Source organism: Podarcis melisellensis (genome assembly GCF_964234715.1).
Source record: "Podarcis melisellensis genome assembly, chromosome: 2".
Lineage (NCBI taxonomy): Eukaryota > Metazoa > Chordata > Lepidosauria > Squamata > Lacertidae > Podarcis > Podarcis melisellensis.
The window spans coordinates 54,343,311-54,371,146 of NC_138529.1; the positions used below are offsets into that span (position 1 = coordinate 54,343,311).

The window sequence follows — 27,836 nt, forward strand, 5'->3', positions numbered from 1 at the left end:
ACCTGATATTAAAGGTGAGAGAAATCAACATCACAGATTATGGCATTTAATTGCGAACTTGGCAAACTATGCCCTCATAAGTTTATTCTGCATTATTAAATTCCTGACAGTTTCAGCTGAAATACGATTTTAAAAAGCCCCTTTTATGTGCAAGATTATAACAGCCCTATGCCAACATTATTGCTACAGTGGTACCTCGCAAGACGAATGCCTCGCAAGACAAAAAACTCGCTAGACGAAAGGTTTTTCCGTTTTCGATTTGCCTCGCAAGACGAATTTCCCCTATGGGCTTGCTTCGCAAGACGAAAACGTCTCGCGACGTCTAAAAACAAAGACATGTTTTGTTTATAAAGTTAATTTATTTTCCCTTCAGTTTTTGAACTGCTCTTTACAGTATGTGTGACTTTAAAGAGCAGTTAATAAACTGTTGTTGTACCAAATTTGGCTTTGTTTAGACTTTTTTTGACCATAGGAACGCATTAATTGATTTTCAATGCATTCCTATGGGATTTCGTGCTTCGCAAGACGAAAAATTCGCTAGACGACAAAAATTGCGGAACGAATTAATTTCGTCTTGCGGGGCACCACTGTATGAGTGAGGCAGTCTGTAACTGACGCTGACATGAATGCCTGTATATATCAGATACATGCATTGATACAAATTTGCTGTGCATCAAAGCCAACCATTGGATACTAAACTAAAAGATACCTGCCTTTGAAAGATGGGGACACATTCTTGTGCACAATGGGTATATTACATCACTTATTTCAAGACTTTTTGAATTTCTTACTGAGCAAATGTATTTACTCTTAGCTTTCAGAAGCATATATTATATCAGAAATGACCCAAAGGCCTTCAGTTAATTAATGTTGCCTCCTAGGGTGGTGCTCATATTTTAGAGTGGAGGGTAGAACTTAGTCCTTAATAATATCTTGTGGATTTTGTATTGTCAGTTGTTTTAGTTTTTTCCTGATTTTAAATTGTCTTTTACATACTTTTGTCAGGTCACTTTGAGACTTTATTGTAAAAAGTAACTGATAAATGAAATAAATAATTTGCTCATTTTAGATTATACAAGTGTGTGTAGAACTGCATTAGCTCAGTATTTACTTGGTATTTTGAAATGATTTCTTAGATCTGCTGTACTTCTAACTATTTCTGGTGGTAGTTAGGTGGATAGGCATCCTGTAGAATAACAAAGACCTAGTTATTTATAACTGTGCTGGAGCTTATTTATCATTCATAGCCAAATATTGGCAAACATAGCTCATGTTGCATCATGTCTAGTTCACTGGCACTGAATGTGCTTTTGCTTATGAAAGCATTTAAACAACAAACCATTCAAAAGCCCTCAAGACCACTGAAATGGTGATTTCTTCTCAAGGAGATACTATAAAACTCACTAACATTCTTTAATAGAATTTTTAAATCTTCTTTTTCAAAAAGCCTTATACATAAATGCGTAAATACTAGTATTTGTGTTTTGGGCATGAAACATGGCAGTCGGCTATACAGTACATTCATTTGATTTGAATCTGCACTGTATCTCAGTGATACTGCATGTGCTTTGCATCCCAAAAGTTCCAGGTTAAATCTGACATCTTGACATAGATCTGGGAAAGACTGCCTGAAAGTGTTAAACCCTGGAGAGCCACTGCCAATCGGTGTGAATGGTATTGAACTACATGGACCAATGGTATCACTCAGTATAGCAATTTTGCATGTTCTTAAGAGGACATTACTGTAGTTTAGAACGTGTTAGGTAATGACAGGGGTAAGTAGGAGGAAATGAAACCACTTCCAAAAATGGTGACATCCTTTGACATCTTGACATCCTTTATCCTACCAATTTCCTAGTATGTGTGATGTGTTTTGTTTTGTTTGTCAAATGAAGGTAGAATGATTTTTAAAGATTGATATGTAAACTTCTGCCTTTGGGCAAAATGCTAAGTGTTTCAGAATAAATGTTCTTATTGTCATAGAACAGGGGTCAGCAACCTTTTTCAGCCATGGGCTGGTCCACCGTCCCTCAGACCATGTGGTGGGCCGGACTATATTTTTTTGTGGGTGGGGAGGGGGGAATGAACGAATTCCTATGCCCCACAAATAACCCAGAGATGCATTTTAAATAAAAGGACACATTCTACTCATGTAAAAATGTGCTGATTCCTGGATCGTCTTGCAGCTTTAAAATAAATAAGTAGAGTTTAATTTTTCAAAATCACCCTTTCATAGATAGTTGATGGAAGTGAAAGAATGTATTTAACTCTGGTTTTAACACTTAGTATGTCACTTCATTTGATCTTCAGTGGTGTTTATCCTTCTACCTTCCAAGTATATTTGCCTGAGGACAAGCTTAAGGTTTGAAAAGTCACCTGCAATGTTGGTTTTTAAAGATAATTACTGATTGAAGTTTGCTTTTGCTTTTGTTATAAAGCTTCTAATTTAGTAAATAACTGTTGCTGTTTTGCCTGCTTAAAGGTTAATTAAAGTTACTAAGTTAATTGTTTGCCTTCTAGGCATGTTTCAAATAATACTTTTTAATATAAAAGCTAAACATCATAGCTAGAGCAATTTCATGATTTCCTAACGCATTCTCTCTTTAATATTCATAGTAATATTTCTCATTCTCGAAAAATGGTGCATTCTGTTTAAAAATGTTGGGTAGTATCCAACACTGCTATTCCGCTAGTGCAACAGACTTCCACTTGCACAACAAACTTTCCCCCTTCTCTCCTCCCTGCAGCCCTGGCATACCCTCCACATCTGCTCTAGAGGGTTGCAAGACCCATAAGTCACACTTAGCATTAGATATAATCCACTACAGTGGTGCCTCAACTTATGAATGTGATCCATTTCAGGGTGCCATCCGCACCCCAAAAAGTCTGTAAGTAGAGTGTTGCTACTGCGCGTGCGCAAAGCACACAGATTGCTTCTGCGCATGCACTGAACCCGGAAGTAAACACTTCCGGGTTTGCTGCATTCGTAACCTGAATAGCTGCAACGTGAAGCAAACGTAACATGAGGTATGACTGTACTTCCATTCTAGTTTATAAAGGAGGGTGTTACTGAGAAGGCAATGGATTATACAAAATACGGAAAGCGAGATTTATTCCACTAGCTGTTAACGGTTAGGTAAGATTCAGTTTTGCAATGAACCTTTGCGAGCTTTCCAGAACCTTTGAGAGTTTACTCGGCTCAATCTGTGACTGGGAGGAGTGGATTGCCTATAAATGTTCTGTGCAATAAGTCATCAGCCAGATGTTTCTTGTGAAGAAGCTCTTCACTGTGCCCCATCAAGTGGTTATTAGTGGCAGTTAAACTTATTGCTCTGGAAATCTTGGGGCGACCGCATACCTATGTGTTTAGAAGATACTGCACATTAAATAATCTCTTTTTATAACAGGAGTGGGGAACTGAGGGCTGCATTCTCTCATGGAAGAACTTCGGGGGCTTCATGCCACTGATGGATGAGGCCAGAAGCAAAAATGGATTTTGACTTTTGCCTTCTATAGTAGGCTACTATCCAGTCACACAAAAGTCAGAGGTTCTATACCCACACACCCACTCCCTCCATCTAGGTTACCAAGAATCATTGTTAGAGGTTAAGGACATATTCCATTCAGACAGAAGCACTCAATGTGGGTGCAGAGCAGGCCTGGGGAGGGGTGTAGACGGGGGAGAGAGACTTGCCCAGGATGAATGCCAAGGGTGAGACAGTTCCCCACCCACACTATATAAAGTAAGTGAATTTCATGGAGATTCCACAACTTAACTTCCTTTTGCTTGTAATAGACTGACAGCCTAGGTAGAAGTCAAGTTATTGTGAAAACAGTGTTAATTGAAGTTGACCTAAGAGGATATCCAGCTTTGTGATCAGAAGTGTACTCATTTAATGAGGTTTTCCTGCCACCATTTCTCCACTGTAGCCCATGCACCCTCAAGAAGCCTCTACTGAAGTTTGCAGGACTCAGGAAAGGCCCAGTACAGTATGTGACATGGGCCACAGTGGGAGGGGGAATCAGCAAAAATCAGATGGAGGCAGGTTTCACATGGTATCGCTCTAGATGACTTTTGGGAAAGAAAAGTGGTGGCCGCTGTGAATTAACCCCCCTCCTTCCAAATTTGTTGTCTACCCTGCCCTCACCTTGGAAATCCAAACTAAAACTCAGCCCTAATTGAAAGTAAGTTAGTGTTCTGGACATGAAACACTCTTAGTGTGACTTTGCACTCAGCACACCATGTTCACAAACTTTCTTGTAAGTAGAATCTTGTTCTTAACTTAGATGCTTCCTTGAGCTTAAGGGGAATCCTTTTAGATTTATGGCATATATTTAGAGCAGTAGGTCAAATTAAAGCAGTGTTCTGTTACGTCAGATGTCAGTAAGCCTGTTTTATAAGGGAAACCTTCCAAGTTCTTAACCCACAAGGATCAGAAGCTCCTATTCAGGGAGGAAGTGTAGGCATTTTTAGAGGTTGTAAATTTGGAGATGTTTACTGAAATGTGTATTTAGAGTAGAAATGTCATTTTTAGGGAACCTAGAAACAGCAAAGCTGAGAGCATGCTACGGAGGATGGACACCAAGGAGGCTCTGTTGGGGACAGAAAGAAAGAAAAATGAGGTAGATCAAACGTAGATGGCAATGTTGTATATGGGAATGTGTGTTCATAGGCTGGCTGGTGGGAGGTGATTTGAATAACCATAAAAAATAGAAAGCTGAATTAATAACGTGTTTAATTTGATAAAAACCTTTGACTCTCTTTCCGATTGGCCTATTCTAATTATGCAGGTAACATGATCTAAGAGTAGGAGTTCGTTTAAATAATGCTTTGCAGTTTTACATATCAAAGTAATTGCATAAAGTTATACCAGTGTCATATCTGTAAGGCAAGTTGTAGTGTTGAGGCATACCCTATCTTAGAAAGAATGCACCGGATGGTGTTAAAGGGGAGGGGCGTTCATAAGACTGTCCGGGGGGCAACCCTTCATCAGTTCTTTTACCTCTGTACCCATTTAGGTAATCAAATTGTTTTTGTTCATAGCAACATGAACCGTGAAGACCGGAATGCGCTGCGTATCAAAGAAAGAGAGAGGCGTAATCAAGAAATTCAGCAGGGTGAAGAAGCCTTTCCACCTAACTCTCCTCTCTTTGCTGAACCATATAAAGTTGTAAGTGCATGAGGTTTTTTAAAAATGCAGTTTTTATCTCACTCCAAATTAAAATGGTTTGAGTTTCCCCCCTGTAATACAACTTCAGTATCATATGGTTTCATTAAAATATGAATAAATGTCATTTATATAGTGGTTCCAAGTCTTACATCCTCAAAATTCCTGTGATGTAGGCAAGAGTCTACTGTGAAAGAGATTAAGACCTGTTGCTCTAGATCTAGAAAAAATAAAGAAACCTGGAAGTTGTATTGTTATGATTTGAACATTTTTAAAGTAACGTTGCTGAAATATAAGATTACTAGAATTTTATGACTGCTCTGGTTTTAACACAAGGACATTGTATCAACATTTTTTTAAAAAAGAAAGATTAAATATCTCATTACTCTCATTACTCTAGTATCAACTAGCTTGCAGTTGAACAGCCTAAATTTGAAATGATAGAAATGATAAATGTGAATTAGAGCCCTAAAGTATTTGAACAGATAATTGTTATAAAGTACTCTTGCCTTTGTAGTAAAAGAGTAATACAGCATATTAACATTTTTGACTTTGTAGACAATTGTCTATTAATTACAAGTAATTGTTGGAGCTTGATGTTTTTAGTCTGGCTCTTTATGTGTAAGGTTCACTAGTTAATACTGCTAATTTGCTTTGTTCATGCAGTTAAATCTAATTGTAGCTGTTGTGAGTAAGATTGAAACCAAACTACAAGGAAGACTGGGTTATGAAATACTGTCAGTTTGAGAAATTTGGGTTTTGTTTTGTTTTGTTTTAAATACTGACTTGTTTTTGTGAGGCGGCAAATGTATCCCCATACACCTCTCTTTCTGGCAACAGAATGGTTAAAGGTTAATTTTTTTAAGTTGTGTGTCATTTAGCATGTTCATTTCATTAACAGTGACATATTTTCTTCATATCCCTGAATTTAAAGTTAACTTGGGTACATGTTTCCCTTCCTTCTCAATACCATAGTCCTTCTCTGTGTTCTTCAAGGTGTGGTTACTGGACAATCAATACCATCTAATTATTTTGGTCTGTGATTTTTAGTAGTTAGCAACTCATTCAAGGTGCTTGTCTCAAAGTTGCACTGTTTATTACAAAAAATACATATGGTGAAGGGATTTGTGTTGACTAGTAAACGTTTGATATCAGGCAGCCTACAGAATACATTGCAATGTATGTATCTATCCATGGTGAGGTGGGAGTAAGGAGACCCATTGTCTCCTTTGCCATTTTTGTGTACATCAAGTTAAAATGGTTTTCTTTCAGGAGGCCTTTGCATTATGGGTGCTGTTTTCTGCTCTCTTGTATTTTAATCTATGTTTTAATTTTTTTCGGCTTCATGCTTCATTAATTATTTTTGTAAGCAGCTTTGTGATACATAGTAAAAAGTGTGGTATAAATTTCTTAAATAATAATACATGAAACACGACCTGTCTGTCTGATCTTGTTCCTCCTTCAGCCACCTTACATTTAAAAATGCCACTTAAGATATCTATAACACTGCTCTAGTATAGGCTTTTAGCCATGTTATATATGGATTGGCCTGGGCAACGGGGGCAGTTCTAGAAGGGCTGAATTCACCTCCAGCTATAAGATTGACCAGTGCTGATTTTGACTAACAGTCACTAGAAAGAAAGAAAAACTGAAATCTTACTTCTTCTATCGTTTAAGAATATTCATAGGAGTGGAAGAAGCTGAAAGAAGGGAAAGTAGTCATTTATGTTTTTAGTCTTGTTTTTTTTAAAGTACATGCACGATGGAAAGAGGTAGATACAGTGTACTGAAATACTAAGTAAGAGGAGTGCAGCTTAAACTACCTGAAAGGCATGTGAGTAGAGATTATAATAATAAATGAGTTTCAGTTATTTAAGAGGATTTTTTAAACTATCTATTTATCTTTGTTGCTTGAGCTTTACTACGCTTAAAAATCTGATTGGTTTCTAAATGTGCAAAAACCAGTTTTCAAACTGTTTCTTCTAGCATAAGAAGCTTTTAGAGCCTTTCTCGTTTTCTCCCAGAACCATACAAATCCTAATGAATGTGACGTCTTGGGAATTCCTAAGAAAGCATCCTGAAAGCCTCCGTAAATGGAGATTTTGCCTTTTGGTCCTTTGAACAGTTACTTAGCAGAACCAGGAAAGACCCTTAAATGTTCTGGTTGAGAAACATGTAGAGGGACTGCTTGTCATGGCCACTTTGTTTGGTGAATGGTAGCGTTAGAAGGAAAATCTGGTTAGGATTTTACAGAGAATCATTTGTGCATTTCTGGAATGATAAATATAATGGGTGATATCCAATGGTGCCAATTCACAAGCGGAACATATTTCTGCAAGAACAGTGTGACTTCCCTCCTCCTCCTCCTCCTCCAGCTCCCTGTATGCCCCCCCAGGTCTGCTCTAGAGAGTTGAGGAACCCTCCAGTACATTGGAGGGTACTAAGGCTGCAGGGGAGGACAAGAGAAAGGGGAATTTCACTGGTGCAGTGTTGGATATTTCCTAATGACTATGCTGTTGGATTCCTTAACTGCAAGTTTTGTTTCTGTACAGTAGGGGTGAGGAACATCTGGCCCATACGCCATATGTTATATCAAAGGTGGGCCCAGGTATCATTGTGGTGTCAAAGGAACAATTGGAACCTTAAAGTGAGTTCCCTCTTGTGCCTTTGCTGGAACAAGACATGCTCCAGGATCGTCAAGTAGTTTGCATTGAAACCACAGCTAAAATGGGAGACTTTAAGCAGTGGTGTTAGTTGAAACTGCTTCCTGCTCCTAAATCAAGCCCCTTTGAAAGCGTACTGGGAGCACATATTCAGAGGGGCCCACCTTTGACTGACAGATGGGTAGCCCCACCCACAGCTCAGATTTAGCTTGTGGGGGTACAGCAGATACTGATCTAGACTGCTGGGGAAACAGTCTGCCACCCTTGCTGTATAGGATGTCAGTATGATATGAAAATGTTCTTCTGTTTTAGAAAAGAGATGTTTCTAATATATTATTTATACTGCACATCTGAAATGAGGCTTCTTTTGAGCTTTCTAAAGGAAAGGACACTTTCACAGGAGTAGAATAAATTGCATTTTAATAAACAAGTAACCAGTAATTGCTGGATCTTGAATATTTTTGTCATGGAATATTCCATCTTCTAGTAAGAAACAATATGATTCAATATGATTCAAGAGCTAGATATAATTTATATTGGTTTTAGTAATCAGTTAATTAAACTTTAGTTTACTGGTGGCAATTAATCAATAAAAGTGCACAGTACTATTAGTATATTCATGATAAAATGAATTTTGGTGAAATCAGTAAGCATTAGCCATTGTGGATGGCAGATTAAGTGGTTCCCAAGTTAATTTTATTTTCGGTGCAAAATAAAGACTGACCGCTTTATTCTGTAGGTAAATTTCAAATATATGTTATCATAAAGGACATTCAGCTGACCCAAAAGTTTAATTGTAGAAGGAGTGTATTTTAAAATAAACTTCTGCATCATGTTTTTGTTCCTTACACAGACCAGCAAAGAAGATAAATTATCTAGCCGTATCCAAAGTATGCTTGGAAACTATGATGAAATGAAGGATTTTATAGGTGACCGGTCCCTCCAGAAGCTTGTTGAAATTCCTAAACCAACAGTACCATCAACAACAGATGAAAAATCAAACCAAAGTTTCTTTGGTGATCAGAGGCACAGTACTGGCTCTCATCAGAGCAGCAAATGGACGCCTGTAGGTCCAGCACCTAGCACTTCTTCCCAGTCGCAGAAGCGTTCCATAGGTTTACAGAGTGGACATGGTGGCCAGCGCAACAGTGGCAATAACACTAGCAGTAGTGGGCAAAGGCACGACCGTGACTCATATAGCAGTAGTGGGAGCAGCAGTAGCCGTAAAAAAGCCCAGCATGGATCTGAACATTCAAAGTCCCGTTCTTCCAGCCCTGGAAAACCACCTGCTGTTTCTTCTCTGAACTCCAGTCATTCCAGGTCTCATGGAAATGATCATCACAGCAAGGAACATCAGCGCTCCAAATCTCCTCGAGACCCTGATGCCAACTGGGACTCACCCTCCCGTGTCCCTTCCTTTTCTAGTGGTAGTCAGGCTTTCCCTCCTTCGCTTATGTCTAAATCTAACACAATGTTGCAGAAGCCTACTGCCTATGTAAGGCCTATGGATGGTCAGGAGTCCATGGAACCAAAGCTATCTTCTGAACACTACAGTAGCCAGACACACAGCAACAATATGAATGAACTGAAACCTGGTAAAGCACATCTAACAAAGCTGAAAATTCCGTCTCAGCCGCTTGACGTAAGTTGCCTTAAAAAAATTAAAATAAAATAAAGCTCATTTGTGCTTATTCCATAGATAAGAGAGACTGCTTAGAAAAATACTTTTATTGACATCAGAGTTGTATGTAAGGAGCACACCTAACTAAAATGCAATAATTTCTTTTAATTTCAATTTCTTTGACAATTGAAGGATTTACAGCTTTCTGATCTGCCATGCTTCTAATAACTGGGCATTTATGCTGGTCTGGCCCGGCACATGTTTTTGCTTGGGTGTTTCAGCTTTAAATAAACACTAATGTGACATTATTATTATTTTATTTACAACTCAGTTGAGCATTTGCTCTGTCATAGTGGAAGATAAAATTATGCTAAATATTGACTTTTAATAACGGTGTTTTATTAACAAGCGTATAGCAGCCTCATCTACTTCCCAGTCACAAATGACTGGTTGGAATTCATTGCTTCATGAATGGATTTGCACAACAGGACTTTCCCTTCCTTTCCTTCCTCTGCAAGCCCCGCCCCCTCCGGTACCTAAAACTGTTCTGGAGGCTTTCCAGGCTTTGAGGGAAGTCCAGGAGACTGCAGGGGCAAATGAAGTCCCATTGCACAAGCAAAAGTCCATTCTGCTCACGCAGAGACAGTATTGGATACAACCCTCCTACTTGGTCATACTCAGTAGAATAATTGAAAACAATGTAATTGAACTATTACAGGTTAATTGGAATAGATTGATTTCAGTGGGTCAACTGTGAATATGACTTGGACATAACACCCTGTTTGAAAAGAAAAAGTGAGAGAATGTGTACTGTCATTGTTGTGCAATGTCTTGCACTTTAAAATATAATTAAAATGCCATCTGATATTTAATTTCAAGTATGAAACAGTATTCATATGGGCATTTAATTCTTCATAGATTACTGTTTCCTTTTTCTTTTTTTGTGCTGGATCTGACAGTGCAAAAAGAAATGGATATGAGAAACTGGGTTCTACCTCCTCCTTCTTCTTTGGCGATCACTCGTAGCCGAGTAAGATTGTCTTCCATAAACACGGTTTTAACAGTGAGTCCATAAGTGAAGCATTCATGAAACAGGAATGTTAAAATTATATTGCTTAGATTATCATTTTTCTCAGAAATTTAAAAAGTTAACAATAGTTTCCCTCAGCTGCATACATTTTAGGAAACCTTTATGAGAAATACAAAGGTGTGAACAAGCTATGAAAAGATGTTTGTAGAGTCTCTTTTCATCTGCAGTATGAAAGCTGCTCTTTGTACCTTAATACTGAATTTGAATCCCATTTTAAGTAATTTTATAATAATTGAATTTTCTAGAAGTTTTATAACATTGAATTACAAATATTCCAGTTAAGTTCTGATCATTCATTTGTAGGCATCAGCATCCAGTGACATGAGTAGTGTGGATGAAATTCTAAAAGTAAGTTGTTCTCTTATTCTGGCTTTTGAGATTTTCTTGCTTAAATGTGTTGAATTTTTTGAAAAAATCCAAAATCAATTGCCTACGTATATTGCTTAACATTTCATAAAAACCGATTATCCTTTTTTCTCTTCTGTGTACCATTGGTATCCACCAGTTTGTTCTCTATTTTTAATAATACTTTCGGATTATTTTTCTAAAGCCCTCCTTTGGTAAAGTCTTAAAATATTTTAAAAGAATATTTTCCTGTATATGCAAATCAGTATGTTATTGTATTTTCTCTTCAGAAATTAAATTAAAAGGTTATTTACCCCCCCCCCCCCAATTGATTGAATATGCATTGTGGAAAAGCATATCAATATATTAAATTGGCAATAAAACTGATGGATTAAATAAATAGATGTTTTGTTTTCCTTGGAAAGTTTCCTTAAGTCAATCAAATAATTTTTGTGTATCCTGCATGAAAATGACATTGACGTAATTCTGAAAGACTAATCACAGTCAGTCTTGAAAGAAGATTATGTTGTAACTTCCCCTCCACTTATTCCTTCCATTTCTCTCTGATAAACCTAAAGCTTTTAGGTTATTTGGTAAATATAGCAGTTTCATTTAAGACTTTTAATACAAATGAAGTAGAATCCCATGGGTGTTACTATTCTGAAGAATGACATATCCAGCAGGACAGTGAGGGAGACTATTCATTCTCTCCTTTGAAGTCCCCCATTTTTTGGTGGGGGCTGGGTGATGACGAGTGACGACTGTCATGGTTAGATGGGACCAAGGGAGAATGCAAGGAACGATTGCTAAAAATGTCTCCATCTCTTTTTTCCTGATGGGTTTTGTCAGCAGAACAACATCCATTGGATTCCACCCATAGTTGGTTCAATTTATCCCTGTTCACAAGGCTAACAATTATTTTTTAGTTCTCTGAACACAATGTTTTGTTGGGACTGGTCATTGATAGTGTTGTAGTAAAGCAAATACTTCGGCTTGTGCAAGGTCACCCCCCCTTCTCTTTTCCGCTGCAGCCCCCTGCAGCCCTGTAAAATCTACTTTGGAGCATTTGGGGAACCTTCCGGTCAATCAGTAGGGGACAGGAGACTGCAGGGGGCAGGAGAAGAGTAAATCTTATTGCATGAATTGGCATCTTTTCCCATTATTTTAATTTCAAACACATGTAAGCTGTGCTTTTTGGTTTGCATTAAGTTAAAGGTATAATGGTTTCTGGAATCTTTGGTTTGTGTTTCGAACAGGAGATGACCCATATTTGGCCACCGCCATTGACAGCTATTCACACACCTTGCAAAACTGAACCTTCAAAGTTTCCATTTCCAACAAAGGTCAGTGGATAACAGAAAGATCATGATTGCACACGGCAGCTGGCTGATTCTAAAATAAAGGAAGCTACCTTTTGTGGATCAAGATTTTCATCATTTAATTATAATTATTACAGCATTGTTCACTCTTTGTTTTTATTGGCTTCATGTTATATTGTTTGCTTGAAACTTCTGCTTTGGCTTTATTTTTCCTTAACTCTGTTTGCCTTTCATATTGAACTTATTATAATTGTGTCCTGTTCCTTCATCTAGAACAAATTTACATACCCTTTTTAACAGGCATGTTATTTCATGCATTCAGAACATTAGGTCATATGAATTGTTCAAATTCTCTTCCTGTCAGGAAGCTCCAGCTATGCTGTTTCCATACACAATACTTTGTGTTCTTTTAGACATCTTAAAATCTGGTGCAGCCACTTCAACAATAGTGATCCTGGGTTGATTTGTGAGGTTTATCAACAGCAATTTGTATTGAGCAGGTGACTTGAGTTGATGCTTAAGAAAACCCTTTTCCTAGGTAAACTCTTGTCTCCTACGAATACCCCAGTAGCTGTCTACAGTATATGCATATTGGAGGCTAGAAATGTACAGAAATTATCAAACAAGAGGACTTTAAATTTATCCAAAGAAGGAAGGATTTCTTTAAAATGCTCCTGTTTTGTAGCATTTATTTAAAAAAAATGTTGCCATGCTATTTGCTTTCATTTTTATTCAGTTCAAATATTAGTTTGTGGCGTGATCTCTCCATGTTAAGAGAGATCATGTTGTGGGAAAACTTTAATATTCTTTGCTTGAAATACTTTCTGACAACTCATCAAAAGATTATAGCATGTATTTTTTTCAGTATCATGTTTTAACGTATTCTGAAAAGACAAACATGATACAATTGTATCATTCTTGGCACATGGTTTCTGGTGGTGCCTAGGGCAAAGGTTTATTACTTACATAAATATGTTATTTCATAAGCCTAGTGTTCGTTAGTCCTTAATAGACTCTGATATTCAACTTCAATTTTTCATATAACTACATGAAGCGCTGGCAGTAGTGAATTTCTCAAAGTCATCTCAGACGGTTACCAATGGCAATAGCTTAGTTTTGTGATTGCATTCTTTCTACTTTTCTTGAAAAGGAAACTCCTAGGTTCATTGGTTCCATGTAATCAAGCATAAACACAGTATGTAGTACCTACATGATTATGACAAATATGAATCACTTCCAGGCATGGAAACTTCTAAATAGAGAGACTATTTAGAAGAAAGTGTGTGTTGCATTACTTTATTTCTTTCATGTCATTTACTTACCATACTTGATTAACATAGGCATCTGTTGGAACACACAAGACTAGTACATGTTTGTTGGCTATTTTTAAGTATATTTTAATGTTTTTTTTAATTCCAAGAGCTCAGGATGGATAATAGTTATTCAGTAGAACAACCATAGCAAAGTAACAAAAAGCACAGCCTTTTTTTGCATCTTTCAGCTGAACATATGCTACCAATCAGTTACCAAAAGTCTATGCCAGCAGCCAGGTTTTGAGCTGATGTCTAAGTGACAGAAGCATAGAAGCTGAATTGGAAAGGGCAGGGAGTTCTAAAGCTGGGGTGCACAACAGAAAAGGCCTGCCCCCATGATGATGGTAGAATGCTGAAGAGATCCTTTGTGGAAAAGTAATCTGAGCGGGAAAATGCACTCCACACCACTGTAGACACTTGGGACTCAAGTGGTAAAGTGTAATCAAGGAATATCCTAGAAGCAGGACCTGCTCTTTTGAAGAGGCCTGCAACCTTATCCAAAACACCTATTTCCTAGGCCTTAGAACTGTCCGATCATAGCATCTTCATCTTACCTGGAGTCAGTTTATTACAGTTGCCTTGTGTGCCTCACCCAGCAGCTTCATTTTTATGTTAGATACTACTTAGGATATAAAGAAACCCTGCAGGACTGCATGGACCAACTTCCTTGGACTCATGCAGAAGTCTCATCTCCCCAAACCACCTTCTGGAATCAACCCTGTGGGTTGGAGTGAAAACACTCTGACGTTGTGTCTCCTACTCTGCCCCACGTAGTCAGTGGTATCCGAATTTGTTGCAGTTTGTGGCCTTTCATCTGAACTGGACTTCAGTTGTCTAGTCACTAGTCAGAACAACAGTGCTGGACAACTCTTGGAAAATGTAATGGAGAAAGCAAATCAATTCTTCTTTGTTTCCTTCATATAAATTGTGCCTGTAACTTGTATTCGGCCATTCTGGAACTCACACAGTGTCGGGCTTAAGCTGGTATGGATGAGGTCTTCTTACTCCCCACTAGAAGCTGACAAATCTTGGTACACTCTGGACTGCACCACCACTTCTTTGGTGGTGGCAGTTGCACATCTCCATACTGCAGTTTACTCATCCTTAGGAGAACATCAAATATTGGGAGATGGGATAGGCTGGTGTTGCAGCGTTAGCTCTCCAGATATTCCTCTGATTATCTCTTGCTGTTCCTTCACATCTGGCTGCAGCTGACCTCTGTAGAGAATCCCTAGGCCCAGGACTGACGTGGATGCCCAGTGTAGATATTTATCTTACGTGCAATAGTTGTAAATTGTCATATGTAGTTGTAAATTGGAATTATATAAATGTTAGCTTGTATAAATGACTGCATGGCATGAGTCATGTAGCACAAAAGTGGTAACCTCAGAATTTAGAAGTGGAAGCTTGATCCAGGAGAATCCCTAGCCTAATGTGCAAAGTAGGCATTCCTTTTTCCTTTCCAGTAGTCAACTATCATCACTTTAAATTTTATTCATATTCAGTGGGTTGCACTTAAAAACATGTTCGGGGGACACCACTGTGTGTGTTCATTAAAAAAAAAGAAAAAAGGATGAGAAACTTTACCATGTGATCAGTGCCTTAAACCATAGGAAAGAAGGCATCAGCTTTTAGGATTCTCTTGGCTCTAAAGTCTGGGGAAGATTCAGATAGGCTTGGATAACACTTCAAAGGAATTGTAGTTTTTTCTAAAATTTAAATAATCAAGCACAAGCACAACTAAAGCACTTCCTCTTTTAGTAGTCTCTGTTAAACAGATAAGTAACTTTTTTGTATTTTTACAGGAATCTCAGCAATCTAATTTTGGCACTGGAGAACAAAGTAAGTGTGTGTTTATATTATGTACTGAATTATTTCTCTGTTTTTTTTAAAAAAGAATTTACAGTAAAATTCTCTTTTGGATGCTTTACTTGAAGAAAAGTTCTATTGATAGTTTTTCTGGTCTTGTGGGTAGGATGCCGGGCCCTATAAAAGACCTGAATCAGAATGTTAATGTGTTCTCATTTTATCTATTTTTGTGTGTGTGCTTGCTGTACTAGGAAGGTTTGATTTGAGAATTAGTGTTTGTTATTTTTGTTCCCTTTGAAAGTTGTAGCACATTTTGAGAAATCTTTGCCATTACGCTCTGAATGCTTTCATAACTCCAGTCTGTGAGAATTAAGGAAGTTCAGCTGGTTAAGGCACCCTGGAAAATGAGCTTAAAGTAATCTCTAGGTGAGAAGGATAAGTAACAGAACAGCTTCACTTCTAGCTTACTTGTGTTTCCCTTATTGGGACATAACTCAGAGCAGTCCTTGCCTGTCTCTGTAGCTTGTGTGACACTGTGCCAATTTCTATTATTCTCTGCCCTTGGAGTGCTTCCATTCTTTAAACAAAGGCCGTTCTTTTTAAGAACTGGCTTTCTCCAAAATAATAATTATGACTAGGAATGCAGTCACTGTGAATGAAACGGGACTGCACCATTTAATTCACAACATCTGACTTAATGTCTTCTGTAACTAGGATAACTAATTGATTAAGTTGTAAAAGCATAAGTAGTTATTCATATACTGTGACTCCATTTAGATGGCACATAGCTGATTGTCAAACCATTAGTTTGGCATTTGGGCACACGTCTGTAAGCTTGCAAACTACTTCCCCTCCTTCCTCACAGGGTTCTATAGTATGAGATGATTGTTGCTTTATTACATGTGAATGACATCTGAATCAGACAGATTGGTTATTTCTAAGATTAACTGGCCTTTATACCAGCAGTTAGAATGGCAGATGATCAATATTTGATTATTTCCATTTTCGAGCACCAGTTTCAAGTCTTGCCTCTCTTGCTGCTCTTCTTGTTTTATTAGAAGAATTTTATTGGAAAAGTGAACTTGAAAAGGTCACTGGGCCCCAACCTAGTATTTGTATCTTGCATCAGAACCTCCAACAAATGTGTGCATTGTTTCCTGATCCATATAACAAGTGCATCTTGTTTCTCCTCCCTCTCAAAAAGCACCACTCTGTTTATATGGTCTGTTGTCAGTTGCTTCCATCTACTTAAGTGATTCCTGAAAATGGTAGGCCTTCTTCTGGTGGCAACACAGTTGCTGCATTGACCAATGAATTGCTAACATTGTCCAAGTTCTTCAAACCATTGCATGACTCAACATCCCCAAAGTGTAAACATTTTCTCATTGAGATAGCAAAGAAGCTCAAAACAAGTTACATTAGGCTGTAGTCCTAACCCTGTTTCCCTAGAAGTAAACCCCATTGATTAAAATAGGATTTTCTTCTGAAAAGACATTGTTAGGCTTGTGATGATAGTTACTAGGTCTGAAGCATGTGATATTTTAACTTTAGGAAACATGATAGGATGAGGTATTTTGAAATGTTGCGTATTACTTTTGCCTTTGAGAACAAAAGGTTCATTGCTCACCTTCTGCAAGCAGGGGTGATAATGAAACTGCTGCTAAGATAACAGCATTACTAGCCAAATCATTAAGTAGCTGTGTGAAATAATAAACAGCACATTTTTGTCTGGAACAATATCTACTTTATGTTAAGGAAAGAACTTGTTTATATTTGTAAAACAAACAAGTCAAACTATTGAATCACTTCCAAGTCTGTGAATTCAGTAGTTGATTTACTGTTAGTCTTTCACTCTCCTATTTTTTAGAAACCAGGTAAAGACATAGCTAGAGTACAGTAGTAAGTTTAGCATGTAAGTCAGAAAAGAATGGGCTACTGAATGCGGTGGGTTAGCCCACTCTTGCAGTCTGCATCTGAGTCATACCTGCCTCCATATATATCATTTGGGTGATGTATATGTTTTTGTAACTTAGTGTTCAGCAATTATTTTATCTTTCTCACCTCCAGAAAGATACAATTCTTCATCAAAAACATCTAATGTCCACCAGTCTAAATCGTAAGTATGTCCTATAATTTCCTTTGCAATATTTACAGTAATATTCTGAATATATATATGATGGAAATGGCCGTATTGATTCATAGAGATGGAACTGCTACAGACAGAAAATCTATATAGTTGCATAGTACATCTCTTTACTTTTAATATGCTCACTTTCAATATATGTTTATGAGTGATGGGATTTCTTAATCAGGTTAGTAATTCAACATGAAATCTTGAGTGCTGCTTCTTGATTATTTACTGCACAAGGCCATCACTTTAACTTGAACTTTATATACCAAGGTGCACTTAATTCTCAGTACTTCACAGCCATAAAAGAACGTGGTTTGCACTTCACGAAGGGGGACTATTATGGTCAAGGCTACACAATTTTTGCTTAGCTTGAGTAGCAAAGCCTAACTTTGTGATCTCCAGGCCCTCCCCATCTGTCCTTTGTTCATGACATTGCTTTGTTCAATGTCAAAGACCATCTCCTCCAATCCAGCTTCAGATTTGGAGCTGGAGAATAGCCCAGAGGTTGTTCCCATAAGAATAGCCTGCTGGCCCAGGCCAATGGCTCATCTAATCCAGCTATGGCTAACCAGAAGCCTGTGGGAAACAAATAGGATCTGAGCACAAGAACACTCTTCCTCCTATGTTTTCTAACAACTGGTATTCAGAAGCATTACAGCGTTGAGCTATGGAGGCCGAGCATAGATGGCATATTGAGTATTCCCACAATTGCACTGGGATTTCAAAACAGTTAGATCACCTTGGCAGCCCAGAACAATTGTGCAGTCAGTCTGTCCTCAATTTTGCTCCAAACCTGAAGCTGAGGGAGAACATAGAATTGATTGGGCACTGGGCTGTTGAGATATACTAAGGACTTTGGTATCCCAGCACCAAAAGGATAACCCCAGTCTTCTTCTGAAAGATCACCTCAATTTTTGTCTTGTGCTTCTAAGCTTGAGGATGAACCCCAGTTCCTCTCTAGTTCTAAGCTGGGACCTCTATTGTCACGTTTGCTCAGAGGGTGATGAAAAGCATGCTGAGCAGAATGTCAGACCTCCTAACTGACCTTCAGAAGTATTGAGAGTTAGCACACCTCCCTCCCCTAAAATTATTCAACATCTTAACTTGGGAAATAATGTCTAATAGTTAGTTTTTCTTGGTAATACTATCCATGTACCCAGCACTATGCAGGGAATAAGAGGGCAAGTCCTTGCTCAAGGAGCTTACAATCTAGAAAAATCCTGTATTCGAAATAAACATAGAGATGGCATATTTGGCCTTAATAAAACTGACCTCATTTCCTTGCAACTGCAAATTCATTTCATTAAATAATAAGCAATCAGCATTTTTGGAGTGACTCACCTGGAGTGCCCAACTTTCTCCTAGTGCCCCCTTGGTAATCCCACTGCCCTTTAGGGGGCAGTACCGTCCAGTTTGGGAACCAATACCTTAGATGAACATCATTCAGCTGCATGAATGTCGTAAACTAGATATAGCAAGCTAACATTGCCAAGCAACTTTTATTTTACTGCAGAACTACCCAGAAGGTTGAATAATTTTAACCATATTTCTGTTTCCCCCAGGTGTGAATCAAACCAGACAAAGTAAGATGCTATGTTTGTTACTGATGTCAAGTGTTGCTTTTAAATTCTTGCTAATGCAAGAATTTTATTCGTATTTCGTTATATGCAGAATGTTAATTCACAGCCCAGCTCTTGGAGAGTTCATAGCAAAGCATGAAAGAGTTCAAGTTAATATCCTTGAATTATGTTTAAAAAATATAGCAGTGATTCTTAAGCAAATGGTAAAACTAAAAATGACTTACCATTAATTTATGCCAGGATTTATGAAGCCTACTCTGTATTTAGTTTCCCTGTCTCCTACCTTTTTGGTGTTGTGTGGTCACGCACAGTCTATGCTCTTAAAAGTTTAGTCTTAGCTTTTTTCAAAGTACATTTTGTCTGTGATGTACTGGCCTTTGCACTTGATGACTGCATTTTCAGTATAGTATTAATGGGTGGTGGTGGTTGCAGCAGCAGCATTGCACTGATGCCTATGAATTCCCTAACCTTGTTAATTGGGATAGGATTCTGCTTAATTCAGGCCCACAGCGTTCTCCTTCTTCTCCGCCTATATGTGACTTGCATGGTTCCCCACTCAGTGTTCCTACAGTGATTCAATGTTTTGTGTGTTTTCCTTGTTCCAGCAGGACAACTATGCTACTTAATATAACAGCTCTTTTGAGCCTATCTGCTCTTTGCATTTAGTCACCCACCACAAGGATGTTAAGTGTCTTAATTTCTTCTGTTGCCCTTGTAATGGTGTAAGCACTTCAGGATTTTCAGTATTCTTCTTCAACGGAGCGTCAATCCATTATGTAAAGGGAGGAAAATTAATGGCAATCATCAGAAATTAGGTTAAATTGTTAGGATAGTACGGTATCATTTGGTAAAAAAACACACACCAAACCATTCCTTTTTCTGTTTGTTTCTAGCGTTCTTATAAATGACTTGAAAATCAGCAGCAGTGAAGACAGTGATGTCGAGCAGGTTAGTTTTGTGTTTTTTTAAAAAAAATTCTGTCCTGCCTTTCTACCAAGCTACACAGTGGAGCTGACAGCACCAAGGAAATAAAGTAATACAAAGCACAACATTTAAAAAGGCCAAAACTAAAAATGAATAGAAACAAGCAACTAATACACTGTTTTAAAATAGTGTGGGAATTTGAACCCTGGGCTCCCAGTTCCTAGTCCAGTTTTCTGGACAGCTACATCACGCTGGCTCTCAGTTTTGAGAGTGTAGGAAGGGCTAGCTGGGCTGCTTTGCAAGTGAAAAGGAGAAAAATACTTGCAAATGAACATGCCAATTGACATTCAAAACCTGTCAAACAACATTTGAAATAGTATAACCCTGCTAGGATGGCTGATGGATCTCATATTATGTTTGTCCATAGGTTGCTTGTAAACTTTGGCCAATTATGCAATATTTTCCCTAGTTTTCATTCTTATAGATGTATAATGTTCATGTCAGTAAAAGACAGCAAAATATGTTTTTCCAGTACCCTTGTTGAGTGTGTTATACCTGTTACAAGGACACTAATTCTAGTTTGGATCCTTTATTTCAATTATAGGATTCTGATAAGACTGTGCCAAGAGGTACACCTGGAAGGTAAATATTGGTTGATACACCTGGCATTATAAAGCTATGTTGAACTGGTAGTGCTGTAACAATTTAACTGTGGGGAATTAAGATATCTGTTTAAAGCAAGAGCCAATTAGGATTTCATCTTCAATTGAATTGCCATGGGTCTTCAACTGGTTGGGTTAAACATTAAAATATTTCTTAATAGTCTTATGCATAAACTATTTTATCCATAGTTTGAAAGTAACTATGGATAAAATCCTATACAGTAGCTTCATTTGATTTTTGTTCTACCTTTGTCCCCCAGTAATTCTGAACCTTCCCAGCATACAAGTGAAGGAGCCGATAATTCTAGAGATGACTCAAGCAGCCATAGCGGATCGGAGAGCAGTTCTGGTTCCGACTCTGAAAGTGAAAGTAGTTCAAGTGACAGTGAGGCAAATGAGCCATCCCAGAGTGCGTCTCCTGAGGTACGATTTTTTTCCTCCCTTGCATGTGGTCTTCATATTTCCCATATGTGTCTATAGCACAGCAGTAATGTGACAAAAGGGGGAATATGAATGTTAGAGACTATGCACTGTTTATACCCAGCTTATTAATGTTCATTGATCTTCTTTCATTTTAGAAGCAATCATATCCAAGAATTAAGGTGGAACAGGACTTCCTATGTGTTCAGAAGTATACATAGAAACACAATCCAGCATGGCCTCTGAGCTTCTGGGACTTGTGGAATGCTTAGTGCATTGTCTATAGGGAGATCATCTGAGTTCACACTGAACGCTGAGTTCACACTGAACGCCTGTTCTTGTTTCCACCTTGCTGGCCTATCACAATGAAGCAAATCACCATTGTTTTTCTGTGAGCAGTTTCTTGCTTCTGTCCTTGTGAATGGGACAAAAAGGGGCCAAGTGGACCAGAAGCTAGGCAGGCTGTGAATCATTTAATACAAATTAAAAATGATGATGATGATGATTTAGTCTGCAGTCAAGACATGGAATATTACATTGGCAGTTTGGAGAGAAATGTAAGGCAAAGGGCTCATGCCTAGCAGCTTAAAACTATATTGGAGAGGGGGATTAGTGTTGGGGAGCATGTGTGCCATAAGGCTGAAAAATTCCCTTCACTGACATATGCAGGTTTGTTTCAACCAGAAGAAGATGAAAATATGAATTTCCCCTTTCCCACTCTCTAGGCACCACTACCACATATAGAGCAATAAAACTGTCAGCCAGCCAGAACATGGCTTCTGCTCTATGCTGGCTGGGGCCTCCATATTATTCCTATTTAAGGCTCCTGCTAATGTGGTTCCCAGGGAGTGGGATATCCTTTTAACATTTTGCTGCAGGGCCTACTTGTTTGTTTTACAGTTAACTAAGTCAGCCATGCAGCTTGACAGTAATCTGCTGCCCTGAGCAGGGGAGCAATTGATCCCAGATGAGTAGATAAGTGGCACGCTGCCCCCACTACAACTTGATGAAGAAAACCTAGCACCTTGTGGCAGCCCCCCTCTCCTGTTGTGACATGGCTAGGCTGGAGAGAGTACATACTTAAATCAGCAGTTTCCTCAATTTTCTATAGCAACAGAGGAGTAAGCTGCATAATGGATGGCCACGTTCCAAATTTGCAAGCTTGGAATAAAATGTTTATTATATATTCTTTGGTTCAACTTGTTAGGCACTTGGGAAATGGAGGGAATGTAGGTATTGACTTTTAAGATTCCCTGTTTTCTGTCTTTAGCCGGAACCACCTCCAACGAACAAGTGGCAGCTGGACAACTGGTTGAACAAGGTGAATCCGCATAAAGTATCACCAGCTTCTTCTGTGGACAGTAACATCCCATCAACACAAGGCTACAAAAATGAGGGTAGAGATCAGAGCACAGGGGGTGGATATGCAGATCAGAGTGGATCTAAAGAATCAATTTCTTCCACTCCTGGGAGAGATTCAAAAACCAGCCAGAAAGGATCAGAGAGCAATCGGGGCAGACAAAAGTCACCTGCTCAGAGTGACAGCATGACCCAAAGGAGGACTGTAGGTAAAAAACAGCCCAAAAAGACAGACAAACCATCTGTGGAAGAGCCCAGAGGGGGGCTGAAAATAGAAAGTGAAACTCCAGTGGACATGACAACAAACATACCCTCTAACAGACACAAGGCAGCCACAAAAGGCTCTAGAAAGCCCAACATAAAGAAGGAGCCCAAATCTTCACCTCGGCCTACAACCGAGAAAAAGAAGTGCAAGGTTGCAAACAAATCCTCCCAGAAATCCAAGGAATTCATAGAAACAGATACCTCATCCTCTGATTCTGATGAGAATGAGAGCTTGCCTCCTTCATCACAAACCCCCAAATATTCTGAGAGCAATAGGACTCCTGTTAAACCCTCCATGGAGGAGGATGACAGCTTTTTACGGCAACGAATGTTCTCTCCTATGGAAGAGAAGGAACTCCTTTCACCACTCAGTGATCCTGATGAAAGGTATCCCCTTATTGTGAAGATTGACTTGAGCCTCTTAACCAGAATACCAGGGAAGCCTTACAAAGACACAGACCCATCAAAAGTTGAGAGGAAGAATGTGTCCGAGAAGCATCCAAGGGAGCCCCAGAAAACATCCTCCGACAAAGGTTCCACCAAGGGCAAGCGGAAGCATAAGTTATGTCAGGTCAGTTTTCAGTATGTCGTTTTAGTGTCATCTAAATGGAGGGTTTGACGCAGGTGGCGCTGTGGGTTAAAGCCTCAGCGCCTAGGAGTTGCCGATCGAAAGGTCGGCGGTTCGAATCCCTGCGGCGGGGTGCGCTCCCGCTGCTCGGTCCCAGCGCCTGCCAACCTAGCAGTTCGAAAGCACCTCTGGGTGCAAGTAGATAAATAGGGACCGCTTACCAGCGGGAAGGTAAACGGCGTTTCCGTGTGCGGCTCTGGCTCGCCAGAGCAGCGATGTCACGCTGGCCACGTGACCCGGAAGTGTCTCCGGACAGCGCTGGCCCCTGGCCTCTTAAGTGAGATGGGCGCACAACCCCAGAGTCTGTCAAGACTGGCCCGTACGGGCAGGGGTACCTTTACCTTTTAAATGGAGGGTTAAGGGAGTAGTCTTTCAAAACCTAGTATCCTCTGTGCAATCAAAGATGTGTAGTGAACTGATTTAGCATTTTTAATTTTAGTTTTAAGGTCACTTCCATGAAGAAAAGAAAAAAGTTAAACAAAAGAATAAGAAAACATTATAATTCAGTTGCAATATTTGCATATTGCTGTAAACTAGCAATAGGTGTAACTCATACCTCAACCAGCATGGCCAGTAGTCAGGGTTGATTGGAACTGTAGTCCAGCAATATCTGGCTTTCCCTGTTGTTTAACCATAATTAAAAGTTTGCCAGAAGCATGCATATGGCTTCCTCTTTGTTCTTTTTAGTGGGAGCTACAAACCATAGTCCTTGGCTTAGTGTTTCATATTGTGAAGCCAAGGTTTGTTCTTGATTTACTATGATCTCCTTGTTTGGATGTAATACTGAGCAAATGATCCAAACCACTAAATATTGTTTACTATAATATGCAAACTGGGCCATTGCAATGTGATTTTGCATTTAAGTTCACCTCAAATTTCTGTGGTTGGTTATAAATGTTGCCAGTAGTACTTCAGTCAGTAAGTAGTCTGACTAAAATGTATGTTGGTATTTGCTTGATCTTTAATGTGAATGGAGCAACATAACTATTAGCCAATAATCTATGTGCTAAACTGGAAGCTAATCGGTTTAGAAGGTAGTGAAATATGGCAAACTACACCCCATACATTGTTTATAGATACATGCTGAGAAGAGCTAATTGTTACATGTAGTCCTGCGTTGGTAAGAAAATGGGCTTGTGTGATCTTATCAATTTCTTGCATTATAGAGTTTTGCAACTTTATGGCATCATGCCAGTAGATGCCCTGTTTACATGGATAAAAGTGTCCGCCTGAAAGTTACGCAAGGGAGCCTTAATCACACTTGTAGGCTTGGGTTGAAAATTTCTTTGGTTATTCTTCTTCTGTGAATGTTTTGCAGACCCAAGATAAGACTTTGGGAGTTTGTCACTGTGCAGTGGCTATAGTAAAGCAGCTACACAGCCAATGAGTTGGTGGTGGCTTAGGAAAGTTATACATGTTAAAAACTATGCTGAATTTGGAACAAATACATGGCCATCTGTTTGGAATTAATGGCATTCATTTCAACCATTCCCTCTTGATAGTTGATCCACAGCTAAGCTAGCTATTGTTCTGAGGACTCAAAGTGTCTTAAAAGTTGGGAAGGAAAAAACAGCACAGTAAGGATTGAGAGGCTTGGGTGAAATCCAGTGGCATCTGTCCAACAGCAGAGCAGGCACTGTTGGCAGAAGAAGTTCCAGATTCTCCTTCCCTACATCTTCTGCATCCCTCCATAATCTTTTCCAGGGGGTTGGGGGATCCTGTGGAGCAAATTGGGAGGGACCTGGGGGAAGGCTGCAGGAGTAATGGGAAGTCCCGCCAAATAAGTGAATGACCACTGTGCAGTGATGCCTGTGGTCAGTGTAAGAAACTCAGGTGTATTAGCTAGGCACCAAATGGTGTCTTAAATCTAGCTTGCTGTCACTGCAGTGGAATGTCTATTTGCCAGGGAGTTGGACTAGATGACTCTAGGGGTCCCTTTCAATGCTACGATTCTATGATCTCAACTGCATTACTTGACTGTAGCCTGTCCTTACAACAATTCACTTGTCCCAGTATGCAAGAAGGAGAAAACAGCAAGAGAGAGAAAGATGTTGAAATCATCAAGCTCAGCCCCAAAGGGATCGCTGCTATTTCCCAATACTTTATGATGTGGCCATCTTCCTATATCTCTACACCTTAATATTTTGTTGCAAACAACAGTAATTCAGACAACAGTAATTTTTAAAGTGGGGGAGGGGACTAGAACTAGTGTCACATAACCAGCCTGCCAAGCCTTTTTTCACTGGCCCACCAGATACCCTCCACTTTTTCGCGGTGGTGGTGGTGGTTACAAAACAGAACATACATGCTGCAGTGTTCCCAGAAACTCTTCTTTCTCCTGTCTCCCTGTATTCTGTCTTTGCCAGTGTTTCCAGAGCCCTCAACTCACATTGGACCAATTCTTGGCTAGCATTCCCTTTGCCTTCAGGGAGTACTCAGCTTTCATTGCCCATGCTCGGAGGTGACTAGGAATTACCAGAGGTTCCACCAATCTCCCTAAAGTTTCATGAATAGCAAACAGCAGAGATCTTAAGAGTAATTTAAATCAATTAAGAGCCAGTGGGGCAAGTTAGGTCAGATAGCAAATTAGCAGGCACATCCCTCTTACGGTGGCTGTGTTTGCAATGACCAAATCCTGGGTTAATAAGTCAGGACATGTATCAGCTTGGTGCATTGGCAATTTCTCTCTTTTGTTGCCTCTTGACTTCTTCCTTCAGACAAGCAGTTAATCATAGTTTTCAATTTTATGTGAACTGAGAGCCATGGTTAATGGCATCCAAATAAACAGGATTCAAAAGCCAACTTTAAATCAGCTCATGCATATTCTGGCTTATTTTCCAGTTTTGCATGTCAAACTTGAAATCTATATATATTACATATCTTAGAAGACTTGTAGTGCTGCATCACAACCCTTTATTTGCATGAAGTCAAATAATAACCCCTATGGGATGATTTGCATGAAATCACTACCCTGGATTTGCATGAAATCAGGATAGAGGAAAGGAGCAAAAAAGAAAGTAGAAGATGGACACACAGGAAAATGGAAGCTTTAACAACAGCAGAGGTTTGAGTAAAGCAGAGATGGAACCAAACTGAGGGGGGGAAGTGGTGATTTTAAACAGTGGCAGAGATTTGAGTAGAGTGGCAGTTTGAAACGTTTTGAGTACAGTGAAAATGAAACTGGGAAAGGTTCTGTTGCATTAACTTTTTGGTGTTTTCTTCTCTATTTTCCTTTTCTGCTATTTCTCCATGTTAAAACTATTAGGAGTTGGGTTTTTTTTAAACACCTCAGTGTGCCCTTCTTCCTGATTTACTTAAACCTCTGATGTTGTTTAAAACTTCATTTCAGTGACCCTCTATTCCTGCTTTACTTTAAATTTCTGCCGTTGTTTGAGTACAGCGAGAAGAGAGAAGCAATGAGGGGGGAGGAATGGCTGCTTTAACCTTCTTCCTCTTCCATTCCTTGGCTGCCTGATGTGATATAGATCCCTCAAATATTCCACAGTACCTTCCCACAAAGCATTTCACCCTTGGTACCGCATGTTGCCTTATTGAAGTTCCATATTCAATATAGTAATTTAGAAGATACGCCAATATTTGGACAACATCCTTCAACTGAATTTAACTTTCCCTCACTAAACAAGCTGACAGGCTAGTTCCTTACGATTCTGTTAATCTAAAAGATGCAGTAGCATGTATCATTATGGGATGTGTGCTCCAAGGGAGCTGCAGAATAGGAGAAGAAGGCATGGATATTGAGTGATCTGTGTTCAAGAGAGAGCTGAAAAAGTGGGAAGAGTAAAGGGAAAAAAGGAGTGAATGTGAAAATGGGGTGGCAAAAACGAGGTAATAGGAAGCATAGGCATGGGGTTAAAGGTGAAAGCAAGGAAATGAAAGGTTCTGCAAAATACGAGGGGAAGGGGAAGCTCTAGGCTCTTAATGGGGAGGGGGAACGGCAGGGGCTTGGTAAGCGGAGTGAGCAGGGGCACAGTACCTAGTACATTTATATTATTTCATTTATATTTTTACCATATTAATGAACACCCTTAAAAAGTAATTTAATGTTTCATTTTTTTCTGCTATGAAAGGTTTAACATGTGCATTTACAAGGAGCAGTTTACAAATAGTAAATGTGTATTTTGCTAAACATTAAAGTAAGCCTTTAAATTGCACATTTCTTAGCATAGTAAATAGGAATAAATTTTCGCTGGTGAGATCCGGTATAGAGACTCTTGTGTCAGCATGACAAGACCAGTTGCTGTTTTGACAGTCTATAGTGGGAGTAAACTGAGCTGTCACATTTTTGCATGCATGAAGCTATTAAAGCCACACTTAGATCTCCTTGTATTGCAGGAGTATGATATCTACAATACTTCAGCCTTATGTTCATTTTGTCAGTAAGGTTTATTGACATTATCTTGTACTGTTCCTGCAGGGAATGTTTTTATTACTTGCTGTATTATTATCTTAATCCTGTAAGTGGCTTGTTAAATCATTGTGGTGGTCTGTGAAAGATAGCTGCACTTATTTAATGTGAGAT

General features: G+C 39.1%; 1 protein-coding gene across 3 annotated transcripts in view; it reads left to right on the top strand.

Moving 5' to 3' along the window:
- Positions 1–27,836, top strand: part of AFF4 (ALF transcription elongation factor 4) — a gene marked incomplete at its 5' end in the record, with an annotated part of 51,098 nt that overhangs the window by 8,428 nt on the left and 14,834 nt on the right. The window contains 12 exons of one of the 3 annotated variants that reach the window (XM_081900790.1): positions 4,536–4,623; positions 5,045–5,171; positions 8,685–9,473; positions 10,846–10,890; positions 12,144–12,230; positions 15,325–15,361; positions 17,396–17,444; positions 19,022–19,042; positions 19,933–19,987; positions 20,568–20,605; positions 20,886–21,048; positions 22,316–23,239. In XM_081900790.1, the coding sequence (XP_081756916.1) occupies positions 4,619–4,623; positions 5,045–5,171; positions 8,685–9,473; positions 10,846–10,890; positions 12,144–12,230; positions 15,325–15,361; positions 17,396–17,444; positions 19,022–19,042; positions 19,933–19,987; positions 20,568–20,605; positions 20,886–21,048; positions 22,316–23,239 (2,340 nt within the window). Of the gene's footprint in view, positions 1–4,522; positions 4,624–5,044; positions 5,172–8,684; positions 9,474–10,845; positions 10,891–12,143; positions 12,231–15,324; positions 15,362–17,395; positions 17,445–19,021; positions 19,043–19,932; positions 19,988–20,567; positions 20,606–20,885; positions 21,049–22,315; positions 23,240–27,836 lie in introns of those variants that run through there. The other 2 variants (XM_081900789.1, XM_081900791.1) reach the window with 2 other exon arrangements.